At 38.5% G+C, this 26,260-nt stretch overlaps 1 protein-coding gene across 2 annotated transcripts in view; it reads right to left on the reverse strand.

Moving 5' to 3' along the window:
- Positions 1–26,260, reverse strand: part of ZNF704 (zinc finger protein 704) — a 172,174-nt gene that overhangs the window by 111,235 nt on the left and 34,679 nt on the right. For both annotated transcript variants that reach the window (XR_006786957.1, XM_045849393.1), the window contains exon 2: positions 7,072–7,313. Coding sequence is in view for 1 of the 2 variants with exons in the window: in XM_045849393.1 (XP_045705349.1) it covers positions 7,072–7,313 (242 nt within the window). In the remaining variant the exon portion in view is untranslated. The remainder of the gene's footprint in view (positions 1–7,071; positions 7,314–26,260) is intronic.

Raw genomic sequence — 26,260 nt, forward strand, 5'->3', positions numbered from 1 at the left:
CTGACAGAAAATGGAACTGTGTGGAAGTCAGACAACCAAGGAGTTAAAATATACCCTTTCATCCAGACCAGTAGGAGGGATGGAGTCAGGCATCCAGGAGCAGGTAGCAGCGTGGAGAGCAGAGAGCGCTGGGACCAGGCACGTAAGGCATCCAGGCATGCAATACCGCAGCTGGCAGACCCCGGCCAAGGGGTGGCAACCAGCAGAACCAGCGAGTCAGCGATTGTGAAGCAAGGCATTGTGCACAACCCAGGACCCCAGTGCTGGGAAATAGAGCCTTGGGGCACTGACTGAAAACACCTGTGGGGGTTGAGGCACAGAGAAATACTCCCAGCCTCACAGGAGAAGTCGTTAGAAAGTCCCACGGGGTGCACAAACCCATCCACTTGGGAATTGGCACCAGAGAGGCCAGTTTGCTTGGGGAAAGTGGCAGAAGGGACTGAGGTCCGACGGAGAGCAAAGCAAGTGCCACTGTTCCATCTTGGACTCCACCCCCAACATACAGTGTCATAACCCAGTGAATGGGGTGTCCCGCCCTGGTGAAAACCTAAGGCCCTGACCCTCATACGTAACAGGCGTAACTAGACCAAAGGAAAAAAAAATATATGGCTCAAATAGAAGAAGAAATCAAAGCCTCAGAGCCAATACTTTTAAGTGACGAGGAGATAGCCAACCTATCGGATGCACAGTTCAAAGCACTAGCGATCAGGATGCCCACAGAATTGGTTGAATGTGGTTGCAAATTAGATGAAAAAATGAAGGCTACACTAACTGAAATAAAGAAAAAATGCACAGGGAACCAATAGTGATGGAATGAAAGCTGGGTTTCAGATCAATGGAGTGGAACAGAAGGAAGAAAAAAAACATACCATCAGAAAAGAATGAAGAAACAAGAATTCAAAAAAATGAGGAGAGGCTTAGGAACCTTAAGGACATCTTGAAATGTTCCAACATCTGAATTATAGGAGTACCAGAAGGAGAAGAGGAAGAGCAACAAGTGGAAAACTTATCTGAACAAATAATAAAGGAGAACTTCCCCAATCTGGCAAAGGAAATAGACTTCCAGGAAGTCCAGGAAGCTTAGAGTGTCTCAAAGAAGTTGGACCCAAGAAGGAACACGCCAAGGCACATCATAATTACATTAGCCAAGGTAAAAATGAAGGAGAGAATCCTAGAAGCAGCAAGAGATAAGGAAACAGTAACCTACAAAGGAGTTCCCATCAGACTGTCAAGGTCTCTTCTCAAAAGAGACCTTGCAGGCAAGAAGGGGCTGGAAAGGAATATTCCAAGTCATGAAAGGCAAGGACCTACATCCAAGATTGCTCTACCCAGCAATGCTTTCATTTAGAATGGAAGGGCAGATAAAGTGCTTCTCAGATAAGGTCAAGTTAAAGGAGTTCATCATCACCAAGCCCTTATTTTATGAAATGTTAAAGGGACTTATCTAAGAAAAAGAAGAAGATAAAAAACATGTATAGTAAAATGACAGCTAACTCACAATTATTAATAACCACACCTAAAACAAAAACAAAAAGAAACTAAGCAAACAACTAGAACAGGAACAGAACCACAGAAATAGAGGTCACATGGAGGGATAGCAACAGGGAAGTGGGAGGAGGAGAGTGGGGGAAAAGGTACACAGACTAAGTAGCATAGATGGTAGGTAGAAAATAGAGGAAGGGCAAGAGCAGTATGAGAAATGTAGAAGCTAAAGAACTTATGACATATGGATGTGAACTAAAGGGGGGATATGGGTGGGAGAGGGTGTAGGGTGGAGGAGAATGAAGGGGGGTAATGGGACAACTGTAATAGCATAATCAATAAAATATATTTAAAACATAAACTAACTAACTAAATAATTATAATTGTTCAACCTATCAGTTATGCACAGCTGGGAGTCATATTAGACTTATGCTGCTGAGTTTTCCTAACTAAATATCTCCTGAGCCACAGATGCAGAAACATCTTACAGGGGAGGCACCTTTCTCCCCACTAACCCTTAAGAAAGATGGCCACAGAAAGCTACTGTTCCACCCTATTAGTTTGAGCAGAAAAAATAAACCACCATTTTACAGATAAATGATAAATTGTGCTGAACTGTACAATTAGCTGATGGTTGACTCTAAAGCTGCAATGCCCTATTCATTTGTCACTCTCCACACGTGGCTATTGATCACTGCCCAGTTCAAGGTGAGATGTGCTGCAACAGTAAAATGCACGTGTGACTTCAAAGACCTAGTTTGCAGAAAAGAATGTAAATATCTCACCAATAATCTTTTACATTGATAATAGAAAATAATGATATTTGTAGATAGAAGGTTACTTTTCCTGTTTTTCATGTAGCTATTAGAAATTTTTAAATGACATATGTAGCTCAGATTAAATTTCCACTGGACAGTGCTGCTCAAAAGTTATTCTTTTAAAATAAGTAAATGATCAACCTCTTTTAATGATTTATTTGCCTTTAATTATTTATATGCCTTTCTGTAATAAAAGCAGAATAAAGGATCTGTGTTGGTAGAGGGGGGTGGGTAGTGGGAGGCAATGGAATGCAATTATTTCTATACCTGATTGTTTAAACTTTGAACAGGTGTAGGGAGACAAAAAGTTGCTGAATCAAATATAAATATAAACCAGTTCTGAGAGGTGATCTATGACATGGGTGCCACCAAAGCAGAGTGATGGTTCCCTGAAGCATTCTGGAACATTCCAATGTAATTAACCTGTGCCACAAAGCCACCATCTACCTAGCACAACATGGGAGAGGTTCACCTGAAGTTTCAGTAGTTAAATTTTCTCTAGTTTGCTACCAGAAAGGATTACATGAAGGAACTATTATTAACTATCCAAGGGCTCTTTGAAAGTCATGCCTGCAAATGTGGGAATGTAGCACTTTCAGTATTTTACTTCATAGCTACCCAACTGCTCCAGAGAGCAAAGCCCTCGAAAATAGCAAAGTGACATAAATTATTGATTATTTAAAAAATTCATATTAACAACCCAAGTTTTAAATTCACAATGGAATTCTAAACAGGTGACAAATTCTAAATTGACACTATTGTGTGCTTATAATACAAGGACAAAAAACACAATTATTGGAAATTGATGAGTCTTCCATGTCATGAAGTCAACACAAATAAGTGTGTAAAATTTTCTTTAAAACACCGATACAAGCCCTGGCTGGCGTAGCTCAGTGGATTGAGCGCGGACTGCGAACCAGTGTTGCAGGTTTGATTCCCAGTTAGGGTACATGCCTGGGTTGCAGGCCACGGCCCCCAGCAACTGTACATTGATGTTTCTCTCTCTCTCTCTTTCTCCCTCCCTTCCCTCTCTAATAAATAAATAAATAAAACCTTTAAAGAAAACACCGATGCACACATACACACTTTCTGAGTCAAACTCATGTCATAAAACACAAGCTTTATAGTGAAGAAAAGTTATAGTGAAGAAAAGACATCATCAATCCAGGTTATCAGTGTTAGTACAGGAAAGAGAACTAGTGATTCAGAAAGATTCTCTGTCTTACATTACTAATTTCCTTCAGGCTTTTGTAGAATATTAGGAAAGGCAACTGCAGTATATGTGTATTCAAATTACAGAAATTCAACCATAGGCACCTGGCAGCAAGAGAGAGCTATTTTTTAAAACAACAAAATAGAAATCGCACCATTCCATTGAATGAAATTTTGCCCCAGAGTAAGAAGGGAAAGAAGACCTGTCCTTTTAAAATTGGTTTCAGATCCCAAATCTTTCATGGTGGGTCTCACAGGTGATTAAAGGCATTATAAAGAATAATTTTGTCTGTACCTAATCTTTACTTATTTGTTGACTTTAGAATGTAAATCCCCAGCAAGAGGGCTTGATTGTGTCTGATGACACAATGCATTTCATTAAGTCACAACGTCAATTATAATCATTCCCAGCACTTCCTGTCTCCATCCTTCTGTCCATGATTATACTTGTGCTTTAGGAAGATTGTTTGCTGTGTAACAAATGGTCAGACTGAGCAAGAAAGCAGGAACAACAGTTACTTGTTGACCTGAATTACTAAAATGATGGAAAAGGATAAAAGTGAATAAAGGTTTCCTAAAAACGATGTCTGTATAGCTGCTTCATAGAGAGTGCTTCAGTTCTTAACAGGAGTCCACAAATTATATAGTATTAGTATTTCTCCAAAATGAGTGGGTACATTCATATTCTCTTTGCAATGTATATATTTTGTTGAATAAGATAAGCTTAAAGTGACCTTTATACTTTCTCTCTTCTTCAGCAGTTTCATGTTGGTTACAGAGTTTGTGACTCAAACAGTTTTAATGCATTTAAATATTAAACACTTGTTCCAGAAACTGCTGTGCTCTAGAGATTCAGAAATAATGATACCCATCTTGCCTTACCTCTCACTTAATTCCAAATGTGATATAGGAGACTTCTATAAATGGTGTATAGTACATAAGACACAAAGGAAAAAATGTAGATAACACCATTGGAAATGGTAGCCAAATTAAGCTCACAATTTTCCATTGTACATACAGGATATTGTTTGAAGTTCAGGTCATTTCCTAATTTTTAACTCAAAAGTAACAAGTTTCTGAAATTCTTTCAAACTGTACAATTCTCAGAATCAACCTATAAGCAGAAAATGATTTCATTTTATCTAGCAAGTGATAAATATGACATCACTATATTTTAAAAACCTGCAAAACAAACAGTATTGTATGGTTCTTTTTCTTTTTCTTTCTTCCCCAGTAGCAAACCAACAATCTGGCATGGTCTAATAAACTACTGTTAAGTCTAGGAATATTTGGGTCCAAATTTTCTTTATTCCTATTACTACTGACTTGCTAATAGATTTCTTTAGCTTTAGGGTTTTAATTAGAAGACAGTTACTACTTTGCATGATCAAATTATAATTGCTGCTTGAGTGCAATCTAACCAATTTAAGTATCAGTGTGTGGGTACATCCAAAACAAACAAACAAACAATGTCTAGCAAAAGAGAGTAACAAATGCATGCTCTAATGACCCAGATTATCTAATAAGGTTTGCCTAACTTTTGAGAGTTTCCTCCTTTTTATTTTGTAGAGCTGGATAGCAAATGATATTAGAAATATCAGTGCATTTTAAGGGCACATCATGATATGTGAAAAATAACAAATGAATGTTCTTCAATAAACACTAATGACAGTCAGAAATCTACCCCAGTCTTCGGCCTCCTGTTTGTTACATGTGTGCTCCCAGGTGATCCCTTCACATTTCTGAGTATGTTTTACACACTTGTAAAATGAGAATTATGAAACCTCACCTGAGAGACATGTCAATTTTTTGGATGTCCCCCAAATCTAGGTGAGAAAAATGATAAACAAGAAAATAAGCAAAAGGTCTCATGTGTACATTCTATTACTGTTCATTGTCATTCTGCCATAATGTTGTCCTCTGATTCAACAGTACCACATATGTTTTAAGTAAAATTGTAATGTGACAAAAGCCTTTTGATATTTCAGATAAACACTCTCAGCCCAGTTTCAAGGTAGATCTGTCTTAGAAGGATTACCATGACATAAACATGGAATCACCAAACTTTTTCTGTAATGAACACATATAAATATTTTAGGCTTTACAGGCCACCTATGATCTATTTTACATAGTCTCCATTTTTTTTAACCTTTTAAAATATAAAAGCACTCTTTTTCCTTGGGGGGGAGAGTAGTTTCATTTTAAAAACATTCTATGATGAAACACTTTTAAATCCGTTTAAAAACGAGTGGTATTTTCTGAACAATAAATTTGTTTAACATATTATTAGGCTGTTTGACTAGACCTCACCCCCTTTTTTGCACTTTTTATTGGGGTATAATTCATAGAACACAAACTTAACCAGTAACTATTTTAAATGAGCACTTAGTACATTCACAGTGTGTGCAACCATTACCTCCATCTCATCCTAAGATACTTCATCAAATGTTGGCATTTATAGCTATAAATTGCCCTCTTAAAAGCTACTTTTGCATCTCATAAATTTTGATTTGTTGTGTTTCCATTTTCCCTGGGTCAGGATACTATGTGATGTCCCTTTTGATTTCTTCTTTGACACATTGATTCATCAGAAGTATGTTGTTAAACTTCCACATATTTGTGAATTTTCCAGTTTTTTATTGCTTGTGCTTTTGGTGTTCTATTTCATCGCCAAATTCAAGGCCATGAATATTTACCCCTGCTGATCTTGTATGCTGCACCTTTGCTGAATTTGTTTATTTAATAGTTTTTTTTTGTAAATTCTTTAGGGTTTTGTGTATGTAAGAGCATGTCATCTGCAAATAGAGATAGTTTTACTTCTTCCTTCCTAATTTGCATGCCTCTTATTTCTTCTTCTTGCGTGATTACTCTGGTTAAAACTTCTAGTACAATGTTGAATACACCATATTCTTTCAAAGATTATTTTTGGCTGCAAGCGGTTTTTATTCAAAAACAGTTTGTTAAAGGTACAGATATCTAATGAGTGATAAGGGGGCAGCGAGGGTGTGGCTGGGAATGGTGGCCAGAGGCAGTCATGGTTCTCCTGGACTTCTGGTTAACCAGCTGTGTGGACACAGCTGTGTCTGAGAGGTAAATCTGAAGAGCATATAGTTTCTACAAGTGGTCAATACTTGTTCCTTGCTTCTTTTTGATGGTTATATGTAAACTAAAAGAGCAAATTGTTAATTGTAGCAGATTGTAAAACCACTCTTATCTCTAAGGCCACACAAAAAAAGGCCGGAGCTGAACATGGCCTTCAGCTCCGGCTCCCAAGCCTCTGACCAAAGACTGAGTGTCCTTGCTTTTAAGTGTCTAGGCTCAGTCCTACATTTCATGTGTCCTCAATATTTTTACACTTTTTTTCTTTTTATTATTCATTTGCCAAAATCTAATAAAATTTTCTTTTCTAGAGCTATAGGAGTTCCAACTACTGCAGCCTCAGTTGGTTCTCAAAAGCTGTGTCACACAAGCAAACTTCTTGGCAGAAAACCCTTCCTAAGTCACTATGCTTTTCACCAACCTCCTGGGCAGACACAGAAAAGGTTTCATGGCCTCTTACCTTGCTGGAGGAACATCAATGTTGGAAGAAACAACTTTCCGCTTTTGCTCAAGGAGACAGATGGAACGGGTATTTTCTTTGTCATGGTCAAGGGCTTGGTTTGCAGTTTTGGTGTCTGCTGTTTTCACATCTTCCTCCACGGCCAAGGGGAACAAGGGCTGATGAGACATTTTTTTACTTGAGTCTCGTTTTAGGTCCTCTGGTTGAAACGTGAAGGACATGTCCCGCTTAATGCTCCCTACCTGTGAAATGAACATAAAAATTCACACTGGCACCCACGTTAGCTCTGTACGACAGCGTACAGGTGGCTGCAATGGGAGACCGCAGACACAGCCCTCCTTGTTCATCTTGAAGATTGTATAGTTTAAATGGGAAAAATGTAACAGAAATAAAATACATGAACTACAACATAATACACAATTAATGCATGTTTTGTCATATGCAAACAAGAAGCATCAAAATATGACAGAAGCCTTTTAGGCACACAAAAACTTCAAAGGCTTGAAAGCATAAGACTTCTAAAGAAAATCTAAGAATTTAAAACATCATTGTTTTCTACAACTGAGAAAACTCAATTAAGTTAATAAATTCTTAAATACTTCATGCTGATTATGTTTCATAGAAGACAGCTATAAATTAAAAAAAAGCCTTATCTTTGACTGTGAATACTGATCTTAACCATACTCTTTCATTCATGAAGAACTGGTTTTTTTGGAGGGGACGGGAAGATGGTGGCTTTACTCTAGGCAGCATTTTTCTCAGCTTCTGTGAAGAGGAGGGAAACTCGTGGATCGGTGGAGAAACAGAGCAAGTGGACTAGGTTACTGAATCACTTTTGAAAGCAGGACATCAAAAATTATTGTGATCACGGAAAAACCAGACGGTAAGGAGACTTCTTCAGGACAAAAGGGGCCCAGGGATCGGCGGGGGGACTAGGGGTGTGCAGTCCCCAGGCCCAGTGCTCGGGGCTCCCGGGAGAGGGGAGTCGCTGCTCCCTCCCCCGAATATGGGGGTGAGCAACTCCAGGGGAGAACGTGTTGCTAGAAGGAACAGATTGGCCAGTTGGACTGGGAAAAAATCGCCCAGGGACTATGAACACCCGCCCAGAGACTTGGGAGAAGTGAGGGCCTCTAGCCGACAGGACCAGGGGCAGCCTGGGAGAGCGCCTGCACCCCTAGCCTGCACCCCTAGCAGGGAGGAAGTGCAGATCGGTGGAGAGCACAGAGTCAGAACACTCTCGGTTCGCGCCCCATAGGGAGGTCTGAATCGCACGCTGGGATGCCGGGATGCCGGGAGGGACGTGGTGCTTGGTGTGTTCCTACAGTAGTGGCTCAGAAATTTCCAGCCAGCCCAACCTGGGGAGCTGGGAAAGGCGCCAACACCCGGTCGGAGTGCTGTGGCGGTGACCACAGAGCTGGAAAGGGCTCGGCTTGCGCACCATCAGGAAGACTGTCTCGAGCTCGCTGTGAATCCAGAACAGGCACGGCGAGGCGCTTAGGGCGATGCTAGACCCCTAATTACAAAAGTTTGGGGGAAGGGCGCGCCCTTTTACGATTCCCAGGGAGGGCGCAGTGAATCACAAAAAGTCGCGGGTACCTCCTGAGATCATAGAGCTGGAATCCTGCAGGACCCTGGAGTCTGGAAGAACGTGGAAGTGAGATCCAGAGAGCCAGTGTGCTTGGGAGTGCCCAGGGTACAGCAAGTCTGTATTCTGACAGACTTGCTGAGATTTGGGCTGGGAGAGAGAGAAGCATTTCAAAGGTCCCTCAGCCAGCTGAAGCCAGCAAGACCAGAATAACTGGTCTGGCCAGTTAGAAACCAACAAGAGGTGTTTTTGTTGTTGTTGTTGTTGTTTTTGTTTTTTTTTTCTTCTTTTTTTTTCTTTTCTTTTCTTCTCTTTTTTTTTTTGTTTGGTTTGGTTTGGTTTGGTTTTTGTGGCTGTTGTTAGTTGATTGATTTTATCTTGTTTTATGTGACATTTTATTTTTCAATTCTTATCATTTTTATCTCGCAATCCCTTATGTTTCTCTTCCATTCATCCAAATATTATTCTTTCCACTCCAAATTTATCTCTCCTGCACTACATCTTCTGCTTTTCTTTCCTTTTTCTTTTTTTTTATCTTGCAAGTTACTGAAAATTTGTATTATTTTTTTCTAACTTTTCTGACATTTTTTATTTTAATATTATTTTGGTATTCTTTTTCTTTCTATATAATCTTCTTTGCTTGGCTGATTATACTGTCATTTGATAGGTTCCCCCTGGTATCTCAGTAACAAGGTGTTGATAAGTTACTATCCTTCATCTGTGTTCCATTAATACACCTCTCAAGGTTCTATACTCTTTATTCTTGTTATCTAGACCTCATTGATTCTGCCACAAGACTGTCACTTTACTATTACTGTTAGTAAGACCTAGTCTATACAATTGTAAATACTTCTCAATACCCCTACCTGATCTCAGCCCACTTTGCAATTTTCTGAACTATACTATTGTGGGGGTTGTCTCTATTCTTTTACACACTACTCCTATATACTAATATTTAATCCAACCCTACCTTAGAAGCTGACCTCCCACAGCCTCACAACTTTCTAGATCCAACTAACAATCCTCTCATCCCCAATAAGAGTCTTACCTTCTTTCCATCCTTTCTAAAATGTGGATAGTGGGGTGGAGGATCATGGTTAACACTATAAGGAGCCAAAGGATAACCCATCTCTTCTCTACTGGCTGCTAATGTAAATATCATAGTATACTGTCTTGCTGTCTTAAACCATTTTGCCTTATTCCTCCAACTGATCACAAAAAAGAGTAGGGGGAAGCTGTGAACACCAGGATACACGAAGGAGATTGCACCACTGAATCTCACAAATATTCTACCACAGAACTCACACCATAATTACAGGGAATCAGAACAGATCAAATTAAAAAACAAGAAGAAAAAAAGAAGAAATACACGAACAATGAGAAAACAAAGAAACAACCCCCAATTGAAGGGAAACAAGGAAGCCTCAGGAAAAATGCTAAATGAAATAGAGGCAACTCAGTTATCAGACAGTGAGTTCAAAACAATGATTACCAGGAAGTTCAACGAACTCACAAAGAGCTTTCAGAAATTAGAGGGAAACTACATCAATGTCACTGCAAACTATATAAACATGAAAAAGGAAATAGAAACTCTCAACAAAGGTCAAGAGGAAATGAAGAATACAATTTCTGAACTGAAGAAAACAGTAGAAGGAATGAAAAGCAGGATCGATGAAGCAGAAGATCAGATTAGCGAGCTGGAGGACAAAGTAGAAAACAATACCCAGAAAGAGCAAGAAAAGGAAAAGAGGCTCAGAAAGAATGAAGATGGATTAAGAGAAATGCAAGACCATATGAAACGTAATAATATCCGTATAATAGGGATACCAGAAGGAGAAGAAGAAGAGCAAGGGATCGAAAACCTAGTTGAACAAGTAATGAAGGACAACTTCCCTCATTTGATGAGAGAAAAAGTCACACAAATCCAGGAAACACAGAGAGTCCCAATCAAGAGGAACCCAAAGAGACCCACCTCAAGACACATCATAATTAAAATGGCAAAATTTCAAGACAAAGAGAGAATCTTAAAGGCAGCAAGGGAGAAAAAGGAAGCAACGTGCAAGGGAGCCCCAAGAAGGCTAACAGCCAACTTCTCAATAGAAACACTTCAAGCCAGAAGAGAATGGCAAGAAATACTCCAGGTAATGAGAACCAGAGGTCTGCAACCAAGGGTGCTATATCCAGCAAGGCTCTCGATCAAGATAGAAGGCCAAATAAGAAGCTTCCCAGACAAAAGAAGTCTAGAAGAATACACCACGACCAAACCAGCTCTGCAAGAGATCCTAAAGGGACTGATTTAAGGAAGGGAAGGAAAAGAGAGAGAGAGAGAGAGAGAGAGAGAGAGAGAGAGAGAGAGAGAGAGAGGAACACATGTACATAAAAGAAAATGAATAAGTACCTATCAATAATAGCCTTAAACGTAAATGGATTAAATGCTCCAATCAAAAGACACAGAATAGCTGAATGGATAAGAAAAAATGACCCACATATCTGCTGTCTACAAGAGACCCACCTCAGGATAAAAAGACCTACACAGGCTGAAAGTGAAGGGCTGGAAACAAATCTTCCAAGTAAATGGACAGGAAAAAAAAAGCCGGGGTAGCAATACTCATATCAGACAAAATAGACTTCCAAAAAAGGGCCATAAAGAGAGACCCAGAAGGTCACTTCATAATACTCAAGGGAAGAATCCATCAAGAAGACATAAATATTGTAAATATATATGCACCCAACATAGGAGCACCCAAATACATAAAGAAAATCTTAGAGGACTTCAAGAAAGATATGGACAGCAACATAATTATAGTGGGAGATTTTAACACCCCACTATCAAAAATGGACAGACCTTCTAAACAAAATATCAACAAAGATATTGTGGCATTGAACAATACCCTTGATGAAATGGACTTTACTGATATATACAGAGCCCTCCATCCAAAAGAAGCTAAATATACATTCTTTTCCAATGTACACGGAACATTCTCAAAGATAGACCACATGATAGGACACAAAACAAGCCTCAAGAATTTCAAGAAAATTGAAATCATACCAAGCATTTTCTCGAATCACAAGGGACTGAAGCTAGAAACCAACCCGAAGGAAAAAAACCAAAAACACTCAAAATCATGGAGTTTAAATAGCATGCTATTAAACAATGAATGGGTCAAGAATGATATTAGGGAAGAAATCAAAAGGTTTCTGGAAACAAATGAAAACGAACTCACAACAACCCAAAACTTATGGGACACAGCCAAGGCAGTCCTGAGAGGGAAGTTCATAGCGATACAGGCCCACCTAAAAAGGTTAGAAACATTCCAAACAAACAACCTAACCCTACATCTACAAGAACTCGAGGAACAACAACAAAAGGCAGCCCAGAGCAAGCAGAAGGAAGGAAATAACCAAGATCAGAGCAGAATTAAATGACATAGAGACTAAAAGCACAATTCTAAGGATCAATGAATCCAAGAGCTGGTTCTTCGAAAAGATAAACAAAATCGACAAGCCTTTAAGCAGACTCATCAAGAAAAAAAGAGAGAAGACCCAAATAAACACAATCAGAAATGAAAGAGGAGAGAGTACAACAGATACCACAGAAATACAAAGGATTGTAAGAAATTACTACAAAGAGCTGTATGCCAGTAAATTTGAAAACCTAGGTGAAATGGACAAATTTCTAGAAAAATATAATCTTCCAAAACTCAATGAAAAAGAAGCAGAAAGCCTGAAGAGACCAATAACACAAAAGAAATTGAAGCAGTTATCAAAAAACTCCCAACACACAAAAGCCCTGGACCAGATGGTTTCACAGGAGAATTCTACAAAGCATTTAAGGAAGAGCTAACCCCTATCCTTCACAGACTATTCTAAAAAATCCAAAAAGATGGGAGTCTCCCAAACTCTTTTTATGAGGCCAACAACATCCTAATTCCAAAACGAGATAAAGACAAAACAAAGAAAGAAAACTTCAGGCCAATATCACTGATGAACATTGACACTAAAATCCTCAACAAAATACTTGTGAACTGCATCCAACAATACATTAAAAAGATCATACACCATGACCAAGTGGGATTCATTCCAGGGATGCAAGGATGGTTCAATATTTGCAAGTCAGTAAATGTAATATATCACATAAACAAAAGCAAAGACAAAAACCACATGATTATATCAATTGATGCAGAAAAGGCATTTGACAAGGTACAGCACCCATTCATGATAAAAACACTCAGCAAAGTGGGAATAGAGGGAACATTCCTCAACATAATAAAGGCCATATAAGAGAGACCTACAGCCAACATCATACTCAATGGGCAATAATTAAAATCTTTTAAACTAAGATCAGGAAAAAGAGAAGGCTGTCCACTTTCACCACTTCTGTTCAATATAGTACTGGAAGTTTTAGCCACAGCAATCAGACAAGAAAAAGAAATAAAAGGCATCCAAATCAGAAAGGAGGAAACAAAACTGTCACTGTTTGCAGATGACATGATAGTATACATAGAAAATCCTATAGACTCTACCAAAAAAGCTGCTTGACCTAATAAATGAATTTGGCAAAACAGTGGGATACAAAGTCAATATCCAGAAATCAAAGGCATTTCTGTACACCAACAATGAAACAGCAGAAGCAGAGATCAAGGAAAAAATTCCATTTGAAATAGCAAAAAGAAAAATAAAATATCTAAGAATAAACCAAAGAAGTAAAAGACCTGTATTCAGAAAACTATATAACACTCAGGAAAGAAATCAAGGAAGACACAAACAAATGGAAACATATATCGTGTCATGAATTGGAAAAGTTAATATCATCAAAATGTCCATACTACCCAAAGCAATTTACACATTCAATGCAATTCCTATTAAAGTACCAATGGCATATTTCACAGACATAGAACAAACACTTCAAAAATTTATATGGAATTATAAATGACCCCGAATAGCTGCTGCAATTTTGAGAAAGAAGAACAAAGTAGGAGGGATCACAATACCTGACACTAAACTATACTACAAGGCCACTGTAATCAAAACAGCCTGGTACTGGCATAAAAACAGGCACATAGACCAATGGAACAGAACAGAGAGCCCAGAAATAAGCCCAAGTCTCTATGGTCAATTAATACTTGACAAAGGAGGCAGCAACATTAAATGGAATAAAAATAGCCTCTTCAACAAATGGTGTTGGGAGAACTGGACAGCCACGTGCAAAAAAATGAAACTTGAGCACCAACTTACACCATATACAAAAATAAATTCAAGGTGGATAAAAGACTTAAATATAAAAGGTGACACCATTAAAGCCCTAGAGGAGAACGTAGGTAGGAAAATCTCAGATATTTCACGAAGAAACTTTTTTACTGACTTATCCCCTAGAGCAAGGGACATAAAGGAAGGAATACACAAATGGGACCTCATCAAAATTAAAAGCTTCTGCACAGCCAAAGAAAACAGTATCAAAATTAAAAGAGAACCAACTGTATGGGAAAACATATTTGCCAATGATACCTCAGGAAAGGGTTTAATCTCTAAAATATGTAAAGAACTTACAAGACTGCACTCTAAGAAGACAAGGAATCCAATTAAAAAGTGGGTAAAGGACTTGAACAGACACTTCTCCAAGGAGGACATACAGAAAATCCAAAGACACATGAAATGATGTTCAATATCGCTAGCTATCAGAGAGATGCAAATTAAAACCACAATGAGATACCACTTCACACCAGACAGAATAGCCATCATAAACAAATCAACAAAGAACAAGTGTTGGAGAGGTTGTGGAGAAAAGGGGTCCCTAGTGCACTCTTGGTGGGACTGCAGACTGGTACAACCACTATGGAAAGCAGTATGGAACTTCCTCAGAAAACTAAAAATGGATCTGCCTTTTGACCCTGCAATTCCACTGCTGGGACTCTATCCTAAGAATACTAAAACACCAGTTCAAAAGAACCTATGCATCCCAATGTTCATAGCAGCACAATTTACAATAGCTAGGTGCTGGAAGCAACCTAGATGCCCATCAGTAAATGAATGGATCAAAAAACTATGGTACATTTACACAATGGAATTCTATGCAGCAGAAAGAAAGAAGGAGCTCCTACCCTTTGCAACAGCGTGTATGGAGCTGGAAAACATTATGCTTAGTGAAACAAGCCAGGCAGTGAAAGACAAATACCATATGATCTCACCTTTAACAGGAACCTAAATAACAAAACAAAGAAACAAACAAAATGTAACCAAAGACACTGAAATAGAGGACAGGCTGACAGTGACCACAGGGGAGAGTAGAGGGAATTTAAGGGGACAGTGGGAAGGGTTCACAGGAACAAACTTAAAGGACACATGGTCATAAACTAAGGGGAGGGTGGCAATGGGAGGGAAATGGGGAGAGGTGGGAGGGGGGAATGGATTGGGAGTAAAAAGGAGAAAACTGTATTTGAACAATGATTAAAAATAAATAAATAAATAAATAAATAAATAAATAAATAAAAGAACTGGTTTTTATCCTTTATCTGAAATAGGTAATATCTTAATGAAATCCCTCCATTAGTATGATGATAAAAAAGATATTAACTTTTCTTAACTGTTGACTAACTGCAACAATGCTTAAGGTTTAAAACAAATATGTAAGTAAAATGGAGTATCAGGGAATTGAATCCAGTTATTTCAGAACCTGGGAAGACAGAGAAAGAAGACTGATGTTAAAGAAAGAGTTTTGTAAGGGGACGGGTATTGTAAATGAGGTTTGGAGTGAACTTGATCAAGTCTTAAGTGCACAAAGAAGAGCCAAACTATTTAGTAACCTGAATCCTCACTCATCAGTGATTTCAAAATATATCTAAAAGACATGTCACAGGTCCCCAGAGTGGTCCATCACCTTGTGGACTTGGTTACTGGAGTCATAAATCTTTGTCCACCCACTCAAATAAAATACATGCTTATTTGTTCCTTTTTAATTTTAGGAGGAGAAAAAGCACAAAGAATGTGATCAAATAGATTTCGAATTTTAAAAGCTAAAGCCACAAACATAAGGAATTTTCTTCAGAATAAAATGAGAATATGATATGTGTTCAAGGATAGCAGAGACTAGTAAAGTATGGTATTAATGGCTAGAAATTGTCAGACTGGAGGAAAACTCTGAGGTATGTGTAGGTGGGAGTCACAAGACCTGCTCACAGATAAGAACTGCCAGAGCCCAGGGATGGCTTGTGTCTTGGAAACCACTTGTCTCTTTGATATGAACAAGCTCCCTGTCTTGTTGGCCTGCACTTTTTAGGGAGGACAGACCTTCCATGTGCTCCAGGCAGACTGAGACTCAGCTCCACAGGAGAATGGTCAGCCACTTTGTGTCTAATTGTAACTCATTCAAAATTTACCACATTTCTTAGAATGCCTTAATGAGTCCAAGAAAAATGAGAGCTAACTGTTTTAATGACATCCGCACATAATAGGAATAAGAAAATATTTCAAACTTCCAAAAATGCAATGAATGTTTAATAACAATGTAGTTTGGAAAATTGACAAATGTGATTGCAAATATTTTAAATATTCATCTCCAACCACTTTCTATGCACTTTTTCTGCTTGGAGGGGGTGTGAGAGTGGGTGTTTCTTCACCTCCACAGCAGCTCATTCTGCATCTGTGTTACAGCAGTGGTACACTGACCACCAGGCACAAAAGAGGAAAACAAAGGCCTGATCCTGATGATTATAAATGGTTTCTCCTGAAGGGTCAAGTACTACATTAATTAAATATTTAAGGAATCATTAATGTTCATTTGTAGCAATAATTGATGTCCATACCTCCCTTAGGGTCAACTACACTGGTTAAATGAATTCAGTCTAAAGAGAGGTGGGGTTGAGGGAGAACACTACAGGAACCTCAGCTTTTAGCCTCTGAAATGTAGGAAAAACTCAAAGCATCTAAAGTAAATACAAAGTAGAATAAATTTCCTATAAAGATGATGCTATAATTGTATGTAATATTCAACAATGTAAGCTATTAATTTTCTATAATACATTCTAAACAAAAAAATCATCTCTTTGTAGTAATCAGGTAATTTGAGCAATGTATTGGGTTTCAAAGACTATTTAGAACAGACTCCTTGTTTAAAAGTGAAACTAAAATGAGTTAGAAATGACCAAGAGGACAAAAAATATAGAATGAGGAAGAGATTTTAGGTACTTTAAGGCTCTACAGTTTGTAAGGTGTGGTGACATATGTGGACGGTCATTATATCATCATTAAAGTTGACAAAGATATTAATGCTCTCTTTAATGTTCTTTTATTCATGTCAGGTATCATTTAAAAGTTTCTTTAAGAGGGAAGTTCATTGGAGAGGAGAGAGTGGAGAGGTGACATGGAGTCAGACCTTGAGAAGCTGGCCTCAGAAATGCCCGAGAAATTGAGAGGCAGGGGCGGGGGTTGGCAGGAGAGGACAATCAAGGAAGCATCTTATAGGTTCTCCAGCAATGAGACAGAGAGTCGCTGCATGACCCAGCAGTTCCATTCCTGGTATATGCCCAAGAGAGCCGAAAGTCCTGCCCAACGTGAAAGCTTCTGCAGGACTGTTCATATCAGCATTATTCATAACAGCCAAAAGTGGACACCAACCAAATGTTTATCAACTGAAAAATGGACAAACTCTGCTGCATCTATACAATGGAATATTATTCAGGATGAAATACTGACCCATGCTACGACATGGACGGACCTTGAAAACATTATGCTAAGTGAAAGAAGACAGGCACTAAAGATCCCGTATTGCATTATTTAACTTATACAAAATGGTCAAAATAGGCCAATCCATAGAAATAGAGAGTAAATTTGTATTTGCCTAGGCTTTAGTAATAATAGGAAATGTGACTATCTCCTAATAAGTTAAGTATTTTCAGGGGGATGATGTAAGGCTTCTGAAATGGATTCTGGTGATGTTGCACAGTTTGGTGAAAATACTAAAAAACATTGATTTTCACACCTTAAAGTGTGACTTGTAATACATGTCAATTATGTCTCAATAAAGCTGTTACAATAAAAAGAAAAGATGCAGGGAACAAGAGCATGTTTGAATGCTGAGGCGAATGAGAAAAAAAATGCATGAGTCGGGTTTTGAACTGCTATTTGGTGAGCAAAAGAAAGCAGCTCAAGGAAAATAAGATACCATTTATGTGAGATTTCCAGAAAAGGCAAGTTTATAAAAACAGGTAGCAGATCAGAGATTGCCTGGTGCTGGGTTGGGAGCTGTAATTTCAATAGACTACAGTGACATTTGTACAGTGCTGTAAATTTATTATAAGCCATTGAACTCTATTCTTACAAAGGGATGAGTGTTATGGTATAAAAATTATACCTCAATAGTACCATTAATTAAAAAAAAAAGAACCAAACCAGGAATAACTTGGCATTCCCAAGTCCAGAAATTAGGAGGTTGTGCTATAAACAGCAGCTACAAAATGTATGGTTTGTTTCTTTTTTTAAATACAGGTGGTATGTGTTTCATACCAGGCTGCTATGTAGTTATATCCTGCTAACTAGTAAGATGGGGCTAACATCCAGGCCCCACTCAAGCCAGGTCCATAGCTTCATCACCCAGGGGATGGGAACATTCTTAATTCCTCCTCCTGGAGAGACATTTTGTACTTCATCTGCCCAAAGTGGGTATTCTTATTTATTTCCCCAACAACTTGCACAAGGCCCTGGTGACAAAGGGAAACTGTTCTGGTGACCTTCAGGGCTCTAGCTAACTTAAAACTGGTATCAGTGAATGATGTGACTCTTTAAGAATGAGCTGATGTTTTTATTCATGGAATGGTTGAGGCAACCTGAGAAAGCTGCAGCTCAAATGATGGCAGAGGGTTCAACAAGGAAAGACAGCTAGAGAGAACAAAAACTCTGTAAGATCGAGAGAATTCAAGTGACATTAAAGGAGGTAAATGCAAAAGGAAGAAGAAGCAGGGCATGCCCCAAGCTAAGTAACTTAGTAAGGATGCTCAGCTCCAGTGGAAATGCAGCTACACCAAAGAAGCTTCACTAAGGCTTCACTTAGCTGTTGGCTTCTGCAGTACCAGGAAGAGAGCAGGACACAGGTAAGGAAAAGACACCTTCCCAGGAGGCAGGCAGGACTGGTGTGGTTCTTCAAAAGTGTGCTTGTCTTCCTGGACCAGAGGTGGTTTCTAAACCTCCTGATTCTCTACCACCATTAGCTGTGAATGCATAAATAGTCCAGAAAAAAAAATCTACAAGTTATCTCCAGTCACCATAAAGATTCACCCAAGGGAAGTGAAAAACACAGTCATATCTAGCAGGGTTCTTGTTTTTGCTTTACCACTCAAGCCTTCAGAAGGCAAAGGAAGATATTGGAGGCTAATAATTGCTGCACAAAAAGTCAAAGAGAAAGATCTGACTTTTTGTACCAGACATATGGACTGTTGGCCAAACAATATGGATCTTATGAGATCAAGAAGAATTTCCTTGTCAGGAGATTCACAGGCCTGAAAATATGGCTTTAACCTGACATTTCAGGAGGCAGAAGGAAACCGTCCAGATGAAAGTCCCAAGCTAGAAGCCACACATGACAAATAACAAAGAAATAAAGCAAGATAATGACTAGTGATTTTCAGGAGAAAAGACAAGGGAAAGGGTTAGGAATAATCTTAGTCTTTTTTTTTTTTAAAGCTATGTTGTGCACAAGGAAGGAATAATCTGGCTGATGAGACTAGAAATTAGTAGGCAGCAGTATTTGATTCTGGTCATCATAATTCAAGAAGGACACTGACAAATGGGGAAAAAGGATTCGTTAGGATGGCAAAGGACCTTATTGGGAGGAACTGGGAATATTTTGTATAGAAAACAGAAGGTTTATGGCCCACAAAGCTGATCTTAATATCTGCAGTGCCCTCCTGAAGAAGAGGAATTTCAGTTCTTCTGGGATCAGGATCAGGATCATCACCGCCCACTCTGCTTCTGGCTAATCCCTTCTGACCTCATGGTTTCCTCTCTCTTCCTCTTTTTATCTTCTCACTTTTCCTCCATATTGTGATTTGTACCTATAAGAAATACTACTTTCTATTTAATTGTGTTCCCATGGACTCATAAACCATTAAAGGGGTGCAGTCTCAGAGATTTCCCAAGTGTCTTTTAAATGTTTTTAACTATTTTTGGTAGCGTTTAAATGTACTTTCCATTTTTTTAAATGCTTATTTATTATGAAACACACATTTGTTAAAATTTCAGTTACAAAGTACATAAAATAAAACAAGAAAAGCTGTCTAATCCTCCCCACTCTACTCCCAATCCTGCCCAGACAGGTCCAACAGAGAGAACAGACAGCTCTTAATAATTTACTGCAAATCCTTAGATTACTTAAAATACTTTAAATACCTAACTGTGCTGTTTGGGGTGTTTAAACACAAATGTGCTTATATTATATATAACTTTTTTTTCATTGCACAATAATGGGCATCTTTTCAAGTAAGTACTAGATCTACATTAAAAATTGTTGAATACTTTAACATTTCATGAGATTGTACTTTTTAACTGATCTCTTTTTGACAGACAGTGAGGTACTTTTCCATGTTTCATTATTACAAATAATGCCACAATGAACATCCTTGTGGATGTGTGCTTATTTATGCACTTATATAAGCATTTTGTAGGAAAAATTCCTGAAAGGTGGAATCAAACAACCAAAATTTTTTTCATGAGGAAACACAGTACAAACTCCCCTACAATGGACATAGCATGAAGTCACTGAAGGAAGGACATCAGTATACAGTGTGCTCTGTGAAGAGGAAAACATTTGTTCATGATTCATTAGGAGAAACAGGAAAATTGCAGACTAATATGTTGGCATGCTATCTCTGCATTTTAGAAGACAATGTAGATTGTTAAACATCTCTGTTCTCAAGAGGGCTCTTTCATCTCTTTTCTTATGTAATTAGATCCACACATTCACACAATTTTTAAGTGGTGACTTTATGGGAGTTTTAATTTTTTTAAACAGATTTTAAAATTTTAAAAAATTTAAGAAAGAGACAATTTTTTGATGAGATTCAGAAAAATTATGAGGACTAATCTCTGTGCTGGTTGACACATGAGGGAGCAGGCACTCTCGACCTCTGTTGTAGGAGGTGGGCCAGGAAAAGGGAGCAAGTTTAATTTTGCATCTTGCACCCCTTTGTTTTAGCAACTCCATCTGTGAGGAAAATACAGAAAGGTACTCAGGGTATTTATTACAGAACTTCTTATAATATTTAAAAAAATGCACATTCCCTAAACATTCATCAATAAATTTAGGGTTAAATATGCACAAATAAAATGTTTGGTCGAAACCAAAGATATTTTTATATTAACTGACATGGAAAAACCTTTAATATATTAACTAAAAAAAATGAAATCCAAATGAGTCTGTATAATATGATTTCATGGAGGAGGGGTATGTGTTAAAAAGAAAGAAAAAATTCTGAAAGGGCTTTCTAAAACGTTAAGAATAGCTTTCCTTGGGAGCAGAATAATAGGTTAATTTTGCTTTCTATATAGTTTGTAATTTTTATAATGTTAGTGTATAGTTTGCTATTTCAAAACCTATTAAATTATTCTATTATAAAAATACACAATTTTTATAGAATTAACTTTTTTAAGAACCTGTCATTTATATAGCTAATACTCTTTCTTCTACCAGCTTTCACTTATATATTAAAGGGGAAAGATGAATTACTTTATTTTTTTAAAGTATATTTTATTGATTATGCTGTTACAGTTGTCCCATTTCTCCCCTTTTATTCCCCTTCACCCTGCACACTCCCCTCCCACCCGCATTCCCCCCCTTTAGTTCATGTCCATGGGTTATACATATAAGTTCTTTGGCTTCTACATTTCCTATACTATTCTTAACTTCTCCCTGTCTATTTTCTACCTACCATTTATGCTACTTATTTTCTATACCTTTTCACCCTCTCTCTCTGTCCCATTCCCCTACTGTTAACTCTCCATGTGATCTCCATTTCTGTGGTTCTGTTCCTGTTCTAGTTGTTTGCTTAGTTTGTTTTTCCTTTTTTAGGTTCAGTTGTTGATAGTTGTGAATTTGTTGTCATTTTATCCTTCATATTTTCTATCTTCTTCTTTTTCTTAGATAAGTTCCTTTAACGTCTCATATAATAAGTGCTGGGTAATGATGAACTCCTTTAACTTGACATTATCTGGTAAGCCTTTATCTGCCCTTCCATTCTAAATGATAGCTTTGCTGGGTAGATAACCTTGGATGTAGATCCTTGCCTTTCATGACTTGGAATACTTCCTTCCAGCCCCTTCTTGCCTGCAAGGTTTCTTTTGAGAAATCAGCTGAGAGTCTAGTGGGAACTCCTTTGTAGTTAACTGTCCCCCTTTCTCTTGCTGCTTCTCTCTCCTTATCTTTAACCTTGGGTAGTGTGATTATGATATGCTTTGGTGTGTTCCTCCTTGGGTGCAACTTCTTTGGGACTCTCTGAACTTCCTGGACTTCCTTAAAGTCTATTTCCTTTGCCATATTGGGGAAGTTCTCCTTTATTGTTTGTTCAAATAAGTTTTCGATTTCTTATTCTTCCTCTTCTCCTTCTGGCAGCCCTATGATTCAGATGTTGGAACATTTAAAGTTGTCCTGGAGGTTCCTAAGCCTCTCCTCATTTTTTTGAATTCTTGTTTCTTCATTCTGGTTTGGTTGAATGTCTATTTCTTCCTTTTGCTCCAAACTGTTTATTTGAGTCCCAGTTTCCTGCCCGTTACTGTTGGTTCCCTGTACTTTTTCATTTATTTCACTTAGCATAGCCTTCATTTTTTCCTCTAATTCATGACCATATTCAACCAATTCTGTTATCATCCTGATTACCAGTGTTTTGAACTGTGCATCTGACAGGTTGGCTATCTCTTGGTCACTTAGTTGTACTTTTTCTGGGGCTTTGATCTGTTCTTTCATGTGGACCATTTTTTTTTTTCTGTCTCAGTGAGCCTGTTACATAGTAAGGGTGGAGCCTTAGGTGTTCACCAGGGCTGGGCAACTGGAGTTGTTGCGTTGTGATGCTCTATGTGGGGGAGGGGTTGAGAGGGAACAATGGCGCTTGCTACATTCTCTGCCTGTTTTCCGTCACTTAGCCCACTACCCACAATTAAATTGGGTCCTTCTGGTGCTGATTCCCAGGTGGGTGGGTTTGTGTACATTCTAGGACCCTGCTGGTCTCTCTAATGAACTTTTCTGTGAGGCTGGGAGTTTCCCACCACCTCAACCCTCATAGGCTTCTTCAGTCAGAGGTTTGAGGCTTTACTTCCATGCTGTAACTCTGGGTTGCATAGTTTGTCTTGCTCCCCAGGACTGTCCTGAACAGCAGCCCCTGCCTCACCAGGTCCACCAATCGCAGCCTTGCCTTGAGTCCTCTCCGCCCGCCTGCCCATCTCTGCCCCTCCTACTGGTCTGGATGAATGTTTCTTCTTTAACTTCTTGGTTGTTGGACTTCCAATGCAATTTGATTTCTGACAGTTGTGGTTGTTTTTTTTTTTTTGTTTAAAAATTTGTTGTTGTCCTTCTTTTGGTTGTGGGAAGATGCACAGTATGTCTACCTAGGCCTCCATCTTGGCAGGAAGTTGGAAAATTAATTACTTTAAAAAATACATCCACTTACACCATCACTTTTCATGGATTATCAGCATACCTTATCATAATTGTAGTAGCTTCTACAGAAACCCGCTTCCCACCCAACACAGAAGCCCTTCCCATAGCATCACACACACTCATCACGCAGTGTCCTTTCCTGCAAGGAAACAAAGTTTCAGCATTCAATTATTATACAACAATACCACCAATTACTGAATTAAATGACAAACAAAAATCAAAATTTTTATTCCACTCAGCAGCTTTTGTTTTCCTAGGAGAAGATAAACAGCATATCTATGAACGTGATATACTTAGGAAATTTGCAATTTTTAAAACAAGAAGTTAACAACATCCATTTAAATCCTGGATTTATCTAAATGATGTCCTTTGTAAATTGGATGCCATTTGCTAAAACAGGGACTGAGCTCATCAGCTGTTCTCAATACAGAAATAACTAGTTTCCATAGGAATTTTCTAATGGCACACCAGAAAAGTGGGTGTGTCATTATCCTCAGCCCACTTTCTTGACCAATGTCTCCTTCTGTCTACACTCAAGTCCATTCCAGGACACCTGATTCCTAATGCCCTCCCTATAGATTTACAGTAATAAAATGCCAAAAAGCATGTGTCCATACTCACTCCCAGAAACTGTTCTCATTCATTTCAACCCAATATGATTTGAGAAGTAGGCTCTAGAGATTAACTGAATTTCCAGAAATAATCTGCAGAAAGCCAACTCATTTGCCTTCTGTGGCTTTCTGTACAGTAAAAAATTCTGGAAAAGAGAATAAAATGAGGACACAACAAAAACCACCCTTGGAGAGCCAGCTGTGGGAGGCAAGTGAATGCTCCACTTGGCTGAGAAATTTTTTGAGACTCTTCCATTTAAAACCACATGGTCACACCAGAGAAACCTTATAGGAGAAATTTTCCTAATTCAGATGGCTTTTTCTAGCATTAGGATTTATTTTTAAACTTGCTTTTAAAGGACATAAACTCCATATTTAGTGAATAATGATAATGATGTGTCAACTACAGTGTGGAACATGGAACCAGACCCACAGATGTTAAAACATGTCACAAAAGAAGCAAAGGGATATCATCCAATCATGACACAGATGACATTATTAGTGTACTTTCTTATTCATATAATAAATGAAATTATGCCACAAAAAAGAAGCAAAGGTTACATTAATAATAGGAACAATTTTAAAAAAGATTTTATTTATTTATGTATTTTTAAAGAGAGGGGAAAGGAGGGAGAAAGAGGAGAGAAACATCAGTGTATGGTTGTCTCCCATGTGCCCCCTACTGGGGACCTGGCCAGTAACACAGCATGTCCCCATGACTGGGAATTGAACCAGCACCCTTAGATTTGCAGGCCAGCACTCAATCCACTGAGCCACACCAGCCAGGGTGGAACAATTCTTTAAATTAATTTAAAATATTACCACTCAGGGTGGTGCTCAAAGAAAGATCAGGTTCTTTCATCAACTGATTAAAAACTATATCCAAAATAGTCCAAAGAACTCTACTCCTCTCTTCAAATTAAATCCTTCAAATTTCATGCTAGGTAGCCAGAACAATCAATTGGCTGCCAAATTTATCCAGTCCTGAGGAAGAGCTATAGTAGAAACACTTTAAACAACATTGCTTGCAACTGGTAGCCCCTTGATTTCATTAACCCCTTAGCCCTCTGAAACCAACCAACCTATTGCTCTATCCTCAAGCATATTATTTGTCTACACCAAGGCAGAGAAACTGGCCAATGAAAATCAGCCTGGACTGGTGTTGTGATTTTGGTGAAGCAAATAAAACAAAGCACATTGGAGTTGAATCCCTATGCTGGGTTCAGATATCATTCCTTCCACCCACCAACCTACACTATCTCAGTATAATGAGTGTTGTTAGAGCTGGGTTTGCTACAGCAGCTTTTAACTTAATGCCTTGACAATTTAATATTCAACTATTTGATATTCAAAAAAACATGACTTGGTTTGACTGATGGCTGATTAGTCATCCATTAGGATGGAGAGTGATTAGAAAAACTCCTTGGAGGAAGATAACTTGGCCGAAGTTTTAAGCCTTCTACTAATAATCTGCAAGTGAAAACACATGACTTGGGCATTTTAAAAAAATCCTTTATGAGAAGTCCTGAGTGGAAATATCCATTTCTGTAAAGTCTAATAATCAATTCAAGCTCAGCAAAGTTCTTGTATATTTTTTCCAGCCAAACATAAGGACAGAGGGGAATTCAATATCAATATGGACCAGTGTTATTAGATTTAACTTTAGTGTATAGAATTTTGAACTTATCACATTAATTAGGCATTCCATTTGTTTTATATAAATCAGGGTTTAACTCAACCAGTCACATCCAATCCCTGGGAAAATCCTATAGGAGACCATTCTGCCTGGCGTGGGCCCAGCTCCCATTCAGAAAGGCTAGCGGAAAGTGAGGTCCAGTACACAGGACCCATGCACACGGATAGGTTCTCCCGTGGGGAATCAGGCCTGCATTGTACCTAGGCTGCTTTGAGACTTGCTTTTTGCTAAAACTCCCTCACCCTGAATTGAGGCAGCAAACGTTTACTGCATATCTTTAAAGTAACTTCCTAAAATCTATGCTAAACCTTCCAAGGAGAAGTGTAACCAGTTCAACCACTTTTCCCTTTTCATTTACAAATATCCTTCTTCTGTGATGTAATTAGCAACATCCTCTCCTTTGTTTTCTGTAAAAGGTAATCACCTAAAGTAAACCCATGCACAGTAAAAGAGGACCATCCTCAATGTAATGTGCCCAGAAAAGCAATAAAAGCTTATCAAAGCAAGGTCTGGGCGCCCTCTCCTCTTGAGAGAGTGGAAGAGGCACTCCAAGGCACTCTCCCCTTGAGAGAGTGGCTGAGCCGTCCCTTTTCCTCCACTGGACTTGGTAGTCCTTGTGAATTTGTCTCGTCTCATCCACAATGCCATGGACACGGCTTGCC

This window comes from Phyllostomus hastatus, unplaced genomic scaffold, assembly GCF_019186645.2.
Source record: "Phyllostomus hastatus isolate PE091 unplaced genomic scaffold, TTU_PhHast_1.1 phas_contig_65, whole genome shotgun sequence".
Lineage (NCBI taxonomy): Eukaryota > Metazoa > Chordata > Mammalia > Chiroptera > Phyllostomidae > Phyllostomus > Phyllostomus hastatus.